General features: G+C 43.6%; 1 protein-coding gene across 15 annotated transcripts in view; it reads right to left on the bottom strand.

Moving 5' to 3' along the window:
• BICD1 (BICD cargo adaptor 1) overlaps positions 1-12,265 on the bottom strand; it is a 267,972-nt gene that overhangs the window by 127,684 nt on the left and 128,023 nt on the right. Inside the window, exon 3 of one of the 15 annotated variants that reach the window (XM_073321762.1) lies at positions 6,841-7,813. The exons of the other annotated variants lie outside the window; for them this stretch is intronic. Coding sequence (XP_073177863.1) covers positions 7,682-7,813 — 132 coding nt within the window. The 3' untranslated portion in view covers positions 6,841-7,681. Of the gene's footprint in view, positions 1-6,840; positions 7,814-12,265 lie in introns of those variants that run through there. 15 annotated transcript variants of the gene reach the window in all.

Raw genomic sequence — 12,265 nt, 5'->3', positions numbered from 1 at the left:
CCTCAGTTCAGTGCAGGAAATTGCACTGGGTACTTCAAAACCAGAGGCGGGCCAAGCAATCCTCTTGTATATTTTTATTTATTCTAATGTTTACCTTCCTGTTGTCTTAACACTTTTGAAGCACATGTGTGCGCCAATTTTGGGAGAGGTGACACCACTTTTCCTGCCCTGATTAGAACTTAGCTCTTGAAATTTTAACCCAAAAAACCCCTAATTTAAATACATTTATTTTGCTATACAGATTTTGCTCAAACTACAGGATAGTTCCTCATCTTGTTACCATCTCTCTCATGAGAATGTGACCAGCTAACATAGTCTGTGAGTTATTGTGCAGGACACAGAAATGTAGCACAACTCCATAACTCACAGGAATATAGCTAGCATTAGAATTCTGATATCCCATTCTCACCACCAACTCTGCAACACTACTGGGAAGTGGGCCGTAGTTAAACCTCTCTCTCTGTGATGCTGACATTGTCATTCCATGGTAATTATTTAAATGCAATTCTACAGCCAGCATAAACATAGGCATTCTGAGTATGTTCCCTTGACATTTAAAAAGGTATCTACTGTGGTGTTTTCCAGGACACATTTGGGTGAAGCGCTGCTGTACAAAGAAAGGGGGCTGTGTATAAAGAAAACACCACAGTAAAGAAAAACTGTATCAATACCCAGTTCGACCCATGTTGTGTTTTGAAAGAATTAGTTACAGAAGCTGCCAAGTTGTAATTTTGTATGATCATCTGCACGTACACATCTAAAGCATTTGCCAGCAAAAGTGCATTTACCTCAATCCTGAAGCTTAAAAGTGGATTTGACCATCACAATGAAAGGGTGATAACACTGTCTGACCTCTAATTGACTTGGTGCCCTCTTCCTGGATGCTGACTAGCACTGGTTATTGAGAACAACTAAAAATAAACAGCTTGCTTCATACACAGCAATAAAGTAAAAAGAGACACTGGAATGGAATCCTTGAGTTTCTCACACTATTCACCTTTCTGCCATCTTCCTCTGGCATTTTCCCCCTTGAGAAAAGGAGATGACACGGAAGGCACAATTAGACTTCATGATGAAAGCCAAGAACTTATTAGCAATTTCACTGAAGTGCCAAATTGGTAATGAGTTCTGGGTTTTCAGTGAGACGAGGGAATTGCATGAGAGACTACCCTGTGGAGGATGGTACCGAGCAATGGCACCACATTGCCATGCAAAGGACGACTCCTGATTTGCATAGCAGCCTTTTGTTTTCGGAGATGAAGGTCCCATTGAATTCAATCAGGAGTTCTGCCTGAGTATATGACATGGAATACAAAAACACACCAAACAAAAACAAAAACACAGGAGAAATTAACTTGAGGGTATGCCTTAAACTTTTAGGACTCTATACAGCAAGGTGGACAAGAATGTGCTTAAGGATAGGTCTACCCTTCAAGCTGGACAAGTGATTCCCAACTCGAGGACAGACACTTGCACTAACTCTGAGCGAGCTAGCACGCTAACAGAATGAGGACATGGCAGTTTGAGAGGCAGGAGGAGTTAGACTCTCTCGAGTGCATTCTCATCAGAGACACTAGGTGTGTACTGGGGATGGCTAGACCCGCCCGCCACTCGCGCTGCCTCTCAATGGTATCATGAGTAAGACTGCGCGTCTGTCATGGAGGTCACGGATCACGTAGGGGAGGGGACCCCAGCTCTCACTGGCATGCCCCTGCAGCTCCTACGTGGAGGGATCAGGGGGCTCTGCGCACCACCTGTAACCGCAAGTGCCACCCCTACAGTTCCTGTTGGCTGTGGTTCCTAGCCAATGGGAGCTGCAGAGCCGGCACTTGTGGCAGAAGAAGCACACAGACTCCACGGAGTGCCCCTGGCCTTCCCTCCCCAAAGGAGCTGCAGGGGCATGCCAGTCAGAGACAGGTAGGGAGCCCACCAGCCCTGCCAACCCTCCCCCCCCACCAGCTATGTCCTGGATCACGTGCCACCGTGCCCCGCTACCCTCCCCCAGCGGGGGTCCTAGGCCATGCACTGCCACACCCCTGGCCTGTGGGCCACCCCCAACACCCCCCAGCACCAGCAGGGTTCCAGGCCACCCCTTCCAGCACCCACGATGCCCCCAGACGCCCCCCCCCGAGTAACCCCGGCCCAAGTTTTAGCTAAGGGTACATAGTAAAAGTCATGGACAAGTCATGGGCCGACAAGGGCAGTGGGTGGGAGGGACCCAGAGGGTCACATGACCCTCCCCAAATGCCGGGGAGGAGGAGGAGGGCAAGGGACCAGCAGCCAGCGGGGACAGAGCCTCTCCTCTTCCGGCCATGCTGCCTGGCGGGGCACTACCTGGCGCAGTGCAGCTGCACAGCGCAGCGGGACAGAGCCCCCCTTTGCCAAGTAATGTGGGGACGGGGAAGGGTCAGGATGCGGTATCACGTGGTGAGGCCACATGCCCCCCTTTGGCTGGGGCCCCCAGTGTCCCTCCCCACTAGTAGCCACTACAAGTCATGAATTTTTGTTTATTGCCCATGACCTGTCCATGACTTTTACTGAAAATACCCATGACTAAAACATAGCTTTAATCAGGAGTTTTGATTCCACTTCCTCCTTTGTTTTTGTAAGTAAATTACTACTAGCAAAAGACTTTACAAAAAGTGAGTCTTGCACTTCAGTCTGGTCAGAGTTAGGCTTGGGCTCAATCTGGTTTCATCTGACAATGTTTTTCCTGCTGGGGTCATGTCACCATTGTTGGCAAAACTGAACCAGAGTCCCATAATGCTTTATGGCTAGAGCAGGGGTGGCCAACCTGAGCCTGAGAAGGAGCAAGAATGTACCAATGTACATTGCCAAAGAGCCACAATAATACGTCAGCAGCCCCCCATCTGCTCCCCAGCCTGCCGGCAGCCCCCACCAATCAGCGCCTGTCGCTCCAGCCCCAGAATCAGTGCCTAGGTAAGGAGCTGCATATTAACCTCTGAAGAGCCGCATGCGGCTCGGAGCCACAGGTTGGCCACCCCTGGGCTAGACCAAAGGTGAAGTGGGAAAATATTGCCTGAAAAACTATAGTACTGATGTTGCAGTGGTGGTTTCCATACAAGGAGTGGAACTGTACTAAGGACATGGAAGTGTACTAAGAACTGTGAATCCAGTTCTCACAAATAGAGACATTAACTAAAGTATGCAAATGGTTTTACGACTGTAACTAAAAAGGTGATGGGATAAGGTATGTTGTGCAACTACATAAGAAAGACGCCAATAGTAACCAAATAAGATCTAGCATACATTTTAAAATGCTTTGTATCCATTTTAAGTTGTAAAAGTAAGAACTGTAAATAGAGCTATGAAATGCATTTTGAAAATCTACTAAGAAGCTAAACTATTGCAATCTCTGTTGCGTGTAGGTATAGCTCTGTTCTTTATTTGACAAGTCTGTCAGAGAATAAAACGTATGCCCTGTTGAAGCTTGTGAAATATGTGCAGACTACCAAGTACAGATATCTGTGCTGGGGTCTGCTTGGTCTCTGTGTTTTGCAACATATTTATGGAACCAAATCAGAAAAGACAGGGCTGTAACCAGGGTGGGGTGAGCAAGGCAGCTGCCCAGGGTGCAAAGCCGTGGGGACAGAAAAATGAGGCAGAGAAATGATAACAAAAACACAGTAGGGGCCAGAGGCAACATGGGAGTATTGATAGTGAGGGGACAGCAACGCCCAGTGGGGCTCAGTTCCACCTGCCACAGCAGGGCTCAGAGAGGGAGCATCACCTCCAACCCAATTCACCTCAGTGGCCCACTCAGATTGTCTGGGTTGTGGGGGCGGACAGGCGGGTGCAACCAAAAAATTCGAGAGGGGGCACGCGACCCTGCATGCATTGCCTCTAGTAGGAGATACAAATAGGCTTCCTCGCCCCAGGTGCTAAAATGCCTACTCACAGCTCTGAGAAAAGATTAAAGGTTGGTGCATATATAACGGAGTTTGGGGCATTTCCATTCATTGCGTATAAACAAGGGTAGTATAAAATGAGCAGAAGTAAGCCCATGATTTCAGGACTGACATTGCAAGACAGGTCCCCAGAGTTGGTAATATATAACCTCTTTGTATTGTGCTGATTTATCTTGGATCAGCAAACTGGTTGAGTCTGCAAAAAGGACAGGAGTACTTGTGGCACCTTAGAGTCTGGCTGATCTCGCATTATTAACTAAAACCAACTTTATAACACCTTGAACATGCTGCTCCTCAGCACTTGAAGAGATTCCTCTTCGATCTTAACATCCAGTTTGCAATCACAGTGTGACACACACCCCCCTCCCACCATGCATAAGGATAAGACGAGATTTGGCATTTGTTTAATAAATAAGGAAACGGCAAATGTTCTAACCTGAGTCACTGATATTTTCCTTGCCATTTATTATTTGTATTGTGGTAGCACCAAACAGGGCTATGTTGTGATAGGCACATAATGAAAAGATGGTCTCTGCCTCAAAGAGATCATAAAGCTTTTGGTTTTGCTAAGTGAACTCATGATGAACCTCTAAACCTGTGAGGCCTTACGTTACAATCAGTTCTGTGCTGTTAGCCATTACAAATGCAAAAGTGAAGTGGTTTTTTTCCCCCCCAACAAAATGTCTTCCACAGGAAACCATATTACATTTCATACAGTGCCATACAGAAAATCCTGCATGTATTTGACTCATCATCAGAATGTCCACAGTGTGCCTTACAACAAAGAAGGCAATATGAACATGATCCTGAATTGGTTAGGGAGCCTGTAAGAGGGTTTATACACCCCATACCGAGCACAGACAGAAGAAAGAGGAGAGTCATCCCTACATACAAGCAACCAGGCTGACCACATTTTACCCACAGCAATGAATAACTACCAATGCTGATTTCTCCAGACATATCAGGTCCTCACATGGCGCTGTGCATTTGTCTCTAGATGGTGCTGTGCATTTTGACAGATTTGCGTTAGCTTGCAGAGCATTACACCAGAGTCATTGCCATCTGTATGATAATCCATTTGCTACAACGTGGTGCTCACATTTAATTGTAAGCATGGCCCACAATCACAGTTTTGCTTTTTTTCTTATTACAACAGATTGTTGGCTCATTCGTGCAACAGAAAAAAAAACAACCCAACTGAAGTGAAAAAACAAAGAAGCTGAAACTGATTGAAGTGAAGCACGGCCACATATATCGATATATGTACTTGTGGGGTGGGGTAGGGTAAACTACTCCAGACACAAAGAAGTGGGGCATGATCAAATAAGCTTGAGAACCACTGCTGTAGATGAATTGAAGGGGGCCACTTAGGAGAAAGCTAGGACCCCTAGAGAGACTGAACCAAGAGCAGCTGACAGAGCCAGTAGATTGAGAAGGTGGGCACGGATATGCCCTTTCTTGGTGAACATGAGAAAGTCAGTAATCAAATGTTAAGCAAGTCGGAGCCACAATATAACCTGCAGTTCCAAGGAGACAGATCCATGTTGGTTTGTCAACTGTGGCACGTGACTTTTGACTACCGGGAATACTTCAACTTTATGAGCTCTGCTATTGTTGTCTCTCTCTCTCATTCTCACACACCCCACCCAAGGCAGAAAACTTATGATGGAATGTATTTAAATCAATAATGGAATGCACGTACTCCCTTGATCTGATCCCGCTGACTTGTAGCAATTTTGTCTATACTGCAATAAAAGCTCTGCAGCATGGTTGCGGCTGTCCTAGGCCAGCTGACTCGGGCATATGGGGCTCAGGCTACAGGGCTAAAAATTGTGTAGACGTTTGGACTTGGGCTGGAGCCACAGCTCCCAGACCCCACAATGTGGGAGAGTCCCAGAGCCAAGGTTCCAGCCCAAGCCCAGAGTATACACTACAGTGTTTAGTCCCACAGCCTGAGCCCTGCAAACCTGTGTCAACTGACCTGGGCTCTGTGACCAGTGCCATGGATTTTTTTGTTGCAGTGTGGGTGTACCCCAGACATCTAGAGAGGGACCACTGGTGATTGACAGGGAATGTTTGTTATCAGATGTGTTCTGTGATTAATGAAATAAAGAACCATTGATTGATGTTTATGTCGGGAAGAATTGCTTTTGTCATTGATGGTTTCTGTAATCATGGCTCAGCTGCAGCTGTCTTTAGCTTATTTGTCATAACTGTTGCCAACCTACTATGATAACATTTTTTAAAAAAAGATACTAGAGACTTTAAGTAGCAGTAAACACTTTACTTGTTGCTGAAAACCATAAAGATGGGTGTTGCTTACTTGACTTCCTGGCTCCACCTGCAAGGTGCTTCTTTTGATAAGGCTCACTACATAACGATTCCCCCATACAGCACTAGGAGTAACTTTGGATTGTGAGATATCTGGGACAGAACCTATACTAAGCTCAATTATAGGAAAGAAATTTCTTTGTCTTGAACAGTACATAAGAGAAGTGTTTTGGGGAGTAAGTTATGAGTGAATCAAGTCACTTCTCCAGTCTTCAGCTCAGGTGAGTAACCTCTCTTTCTGTATTTTTCACTGTGCTGTATTAATCTTTGACTAATAATCTCCATTTACATAAATGCCCATTGAGCCTGTTACTTGACATCTCATATTGTTATTAAACATTTGAACCCAAAACAAACTGAAGCAGACTGAAGCCTCAAACTGTCAGACACAGGAGGTAAATTTCTTTTCTGATTTACCCCTGTGCAAGCCCCTGAAGTCATTGGGTGAGAGTCAGCACAGAACTTGGCCCACTGCTCCTGAAGAATCCAGATCTCTTTGCAAAGATTTGTAAAACTGGCCACTCAGGATTTAATAGCATATACGAATAATGTCAACAATTGACTTAGTCCATCACTTTCTGAAAAGCCTTCGGCTGGCCTAAGTTACTTTTAGCCAACAATAACTATATAAGACTGAATCAGCACAGATGTTTCCCACTGGGGCTCGTCCTCATCTATAAACAAGGACTGGTCACTCAATTGTTACTTATTAGAAAAAAAATTCCCAATAATAATAATAATTAACAATATTAATCATAGGGATCACATAAGAAGACTTTTAGGGTTTAGTAGCAGCATGGTCCAGTGAATAGAGCACTGGACTGGAACTCAGGGGACCCCGGTTCTATTCCTGATTCTGGCACTAATCTCCTGGGTGACCTTGGACAAGTCACTTCACCTCTCTGTGTCTCTACTTCCCTTCCCAACCTTTGCCTTGTCTATCTAGACTGTAAGCTCTTCAGGGCAGGAACTGTCTCTCATTACATGTTCGTACAGTACCCAACACCAAGAAGCCCTGATGTCAGCTGGGGCTCTAGATGCTACCATGATACAAACAGAATAAAACTAGGAGGCTAATCATTTCCCAGTAGTTTCAGTAGGTACCTCCACTGATTTATCCTGCTCCTGGCTCTTGCTTTGATTTATCACTTCATAGAAAGTAAAAAGCACTGTTGAAAGTGCACTTGTCTCATTTGGCGTTTACAATCTTAAAAGACCCTTTCTGCTAAGAAAAACAGGGAATAGAGAGATTAAAGTAACATACATGCTGTAAATTATGCAGTGTCCTCTTATCAATGATCCATCATTCTGCCTAACCCTTGCTTGACCTCCCCTCTGTCCATTGTTTAAGTCTTTTTATTTGTGGCAGAGCTAAATGCCTGAATGTTGCCAAAGGAAAACAGTGTCACTTATGTGTCAGATCAGAAATGTGTGTTCAAAGTCCCAGTCCCAGATTCATCAACAGGAAACAAGACCAACCGACAAATGTTTTTGTTCAAATGTGGATGCCTTTTCGAGTACAACGACGACGAACTGGATGTGTGAAAATTGCTCTGAAAAAAACAATGTTAAAATCACATTTAATCAGTGAGATTGTCTTTTTTGAATGTATGATCAGATTATGAACAGTCATGATATTATGAACTGTGTTTCAACAAATGTTAAAATTAATGCAATATGGCCCTCATTTGGTTTCAGATATAAGGGCTGAATGAGTCACTGGGAGAAAGCATGGAAATTTAGAATAGCAGGGGAACTGTACAATGATGCATAATAAGTGGGTGGGGGTGAATGGCTGCCTTGCAATTCTTCAACTGATCTACTGCTTAATAAGTGTATTCAGAACAAGTTCAAGCCAATTGACATAACCAGACTCTGGAAAGTTCTCCCCCAAACTCACAGCTGTTCCTATGACGGACAGGTAATGTCATATTGTAGCGTATCAGTACCCTTTTATAGTATGAGAAAAGACCTAGCAGGGTTACCAAAGCACTGACCCAGAGAACATCACTTAGTTCTCTGGGTCAGTGGTACAAAGAATGCTAAAGTTTCCTATTGGGTGTTTTCTGGAAGACACACCGAAGACAGGAAAAGTGGATACAAAGGACAGAGGAAGTGACCCAATAAATATAAAGATCATTACATGCAAAATGAGGCACAGGAAAATATTTCTATTCAATCTGGGTCAGCGCTAGCAAACACTATTCCACAAACTCACTACAATTTTGTACCTCTATTGCTTTGTATAGCCAAATCTATTACTCTTCAATTTGCTTAATTGCTGCTTTTTTCCCCCTCTAGACCACTTGCAGACATGGATCAGAATCTCATCCTTTTAGATATCTGGGGCCTAATTTTCCATTGCCATGCATCTCATATAGTCATTACACAAGTGTAAAATGAGTGCTAAGCGAGCTACAATGCTATCAAATCAGAAGGATTTACATCTACTTTGTGCTCACTTTGCATCGATGTAAGTGACTACACAAGTGTGACAGATGTGCCCTTATAGTCATACCCTGCACACTACTGTAATAATCTTTGAAAACTAATAGCTTGCTGGTCAATAATATTCTGGTCAAATGTATATAACAACATTATATATACAGTTATTAACATAAGCTGAAATCATAACAGAAGTGTGTTTACTAGACAAGTCTGGGAAGTAGGTAAACCTGTTCCTCAAAGACAAAGGACAAACTGATGCCACAGCCAGACGTCATCAAAGCTGATGGGCCATAACCTATCGAGTGGCCATTCTTTGGCAAGGAAAGGGGGCAGGAATAAATAGGTCTGCATCTCAGCAAACAGCAGCAAAAAGCCTCCTCCCTACCAGACTCCATGTCTCCTTGCTTTCAGCTAGAAAGAACTTTATCTACGGGTCACTCTCAGGAAGATGCATTTTAAAGGGTAACTGAACTATAAGAGTGAGGGGCAAAAACACCCCAAGTTCTCTCTCCCTATCCATCTCTCTTGAACCAAAGATGACAAAAGAATCTAGCTCTTTGACTTTGGACGGGGTCCTGACCTGAAGATCAGTCAGTAATGCTGTTGGGAGCATGTGGTAAGAATTTAATCTTGAACCAAGCCACGTTTGTAAAGTTTTAGTATCAGGAAGTGTTTTATCTCTACTTCTCTTGTAACTATTTGTGACTTTATTGCCTGTGCTTGTACTCACTTAAAATCCTATCTTCTTTTGCTAAATACACTTGTTTTAGTTTTTTAGTCAAAATTAATCCAGGGTTGTGGTTAAACTGGGCTGTGTGGTAACTCCATTTAAAAGGAGCACATTGTTGTATATTGTTCCCTGACAGGGACAGACCTAAAATGTCTGGACTGTCCAGGAGAGAGCTGAACAGTGCAGAACAAACATTTTTTGGAGGGGAAATTCAGGACTGGGAATATGTTGAGATCACCCTGAATGCAGTAGCCAAGGCTGCTGTAAACCAGAGTGGGGCTGGTGTTTAGTGACAGAGTCTCGGGGTCAGAATTGCTGAATCAGGACTGTGGCTATACACAGACAGTCAAGGTGACCTGCATGTTGTTTGGCTGTTTGTGAGGAGCCCAGGTTGGGAGCCACAACAGTGAAGCATTGTGAGGCACCCAAGGCTGCAGGGTAGGTTGTGACACAGTCCCTCATTGGTCTGGATTGCACCCCGGAATGTCACAACAAGGTGCAAAGGAAAAGACAGTCAGGTGACTGGATTCCAAACATGTTCCCAGGATCAAAGTTTACAGCACCTCATGGACACATCAGAACCAGGTGGTGGACTTCCAAAGAAGGCACCAGCTAACAGAGTCTTAATGGAGTTTGCACAGGGCACTTTTAAAGATACATTTCTAAAGGCAGATCTTCCATGGCAGGGCTGTGGCTGCTGAGGAGTAGATTTGCCAAATGGTATCACCAAACAGGAACTCCTCATCCACACAGACCTAACAGAATGGTCAGTGAACACGTGGTGGAGGCCTTGTTATTACTGTTACTTTTATATAGCCCCAAAAAGTACCTGGGGCTTTACAAGTTTACTGCTCTGACTTGGGCGGTAGAGGGAAAAGGTTCCCGATCTGCTGTTTATGGGGCATCATGTAGATCTGGGTATATTCCCATCATGTCTAGTAACTAAATAATAAAACCCTACTACTGAAGCAGTAAGCTATTTATAGCAAATCCAGCATGACCTCAAAAATCTCATCCAGTTTAAAGGTGCTTTTATGTGATGTGCCTATAGAAGCAGAGAGACAATTTCCATTTTGCTATAGATAAACTAGAAAGTAGAAAAATCTCAGGCTCTCAGATCATTCATCCAGTTAACAGTCATTAAACCATGAGCCACCCTAGGCTGCTGCTTTATTTGTTTAAATAGCAAATCATCCCTAGTATAATTCATTTGACTCCAGATTAATCTGGCCCTTTGATTCAGGTTGATGGGGTCCATCTGATTTCAGAGTTCACACAGCAACGCACAGAACAGGAATAAGTATTAAAAAGGGTTCTATTTCAGATCCTCTGTAGGGGCTAGCTCGCTCACACACACACCCCGGCTCTCCCTGGGATACTATATCAGCAAAGTAGTCCAAAGTAGAAGAAGTACCAAGTCTCTCACCCTCTATGCTGTTAATCCCTGAGCCCCGGAAGGTTGCAGGGTCCCCTCGCCCCTGGCGGAGTGCATTCTTCATTGTACTCAATAGCACAAACAGTGCCTTTTTAAACGCCTGCTTAACCTAACAAGGCCCACCTGTCCAGACTGCTGCAGGACTGACAGCTCATACACTCCCTTCACGGCAAGGCAAATCTTTTACCCCTAAATGAAACTCAGTATTCCCCCATGTGTGCAGGTACATACTCTCCATCACAGCTCTTATGAATTGTTTCCCCACACATGCCTGTGTTAGACAACAAAAAAACATGATGTTAGTAAATATTAATCCTTTTAGTCCTCTTCTTTTTATACATTAAATTCATTCACATATCAACGATTCTCCCAAAATCCATATGGTATTAGCAAAGAGTGTGTTTGAAAAGTAAGGCAAGAGTGTTGGTTTATAACCTGTGAATGACCTATATTTAGGAATTTCATATGACTGAGTATTGGACTGTACTTCATTATTGCAGGTGCCTCTAAGTGTCTGGGAAAACAGATGTGCAAAAAAGAGACCCCCCTCAAACTACTAAAAGTGTCTACTGGAATATAAGAAGGATTGGGTGACTGACAGGGAACAATTGTTATTGCAGATGTTTTCTGAAATGATGAAATGGGGATCCATTAAAAGATGTTATTAACTCAGTGGGAAATGCTGTTTGTAATAAAGTCAGTAATAATGACCAGATTAGAATTCCCTTTAGTTTACCAATCATGTAACTTAAAGATAACATAATAGAAATTCTATAAGGTAAAATGAAACTGTTAAAACATAACACAAAGTGAAATTAATCGTAGGAAAGTAATTTTCCTTCCAAAAAGGGGTTTCTTTGTCTCATGCCCTATAAAAAGACAGGTTTCAGAGTAGCAGCCGTGTTAGTCTGTATCCGCAAAAAGAAAAGGAGGACTTATGGCACCTTAGACACTAACCAATTTATTTGAGCATAAGCTTTCGTGAGCTACAGCTCACTTCATTGGATGCATTCAGTGGAAAATACAGTGGGGAGATTTATATACACAGAGAACATGAAACAATGGGTGTTACAGAGTGATCAGGTAAGGTCAGCTATTACCAGCAGGAGAGCAGTGGGGGAAAAAACCTTTTGTAGTGATAATCAAGGTGGGCCATTTCCAGCAGTTGACAAGAACATCTGAGGAACAGCGGGGGGGGGGGGGGGGTAATAAACATTGGGAAAAATTTACTTTGTGTAATGACCCACCCACTCCCAGTCTTTATTCAAGCCTACATTAATTGTATCCAGTTTGCAAATTAATTCCAATTCAGCAGTCTCTCATTGGAGTCTGGTTTTGAAGTTTTTTTGTTGAAGAATTGTAACTTTTAGGACTGTAATTGAGTGACCAAAG

This window comes from Lepidochelys kempii, chromosome 1 (genome assembly GCF_965140265.1).
Source record: "Lepidochelys kempii isolate rLepKem1 chromosome 1, rLepKem1.hap2, whole genome shotgun sequence".
Classification (NCBI taxonomy): domain Eukaryota; kingdom Metazoa; phylum Chordata; order Testudines; family Cheloniidae; genus Lepidochelys; species Lepidochelys kempii.
Note: the sequence above shows the minus strand (reverse complement) of the source record. Positions and strands in the feature narration are given on the sequence as shown.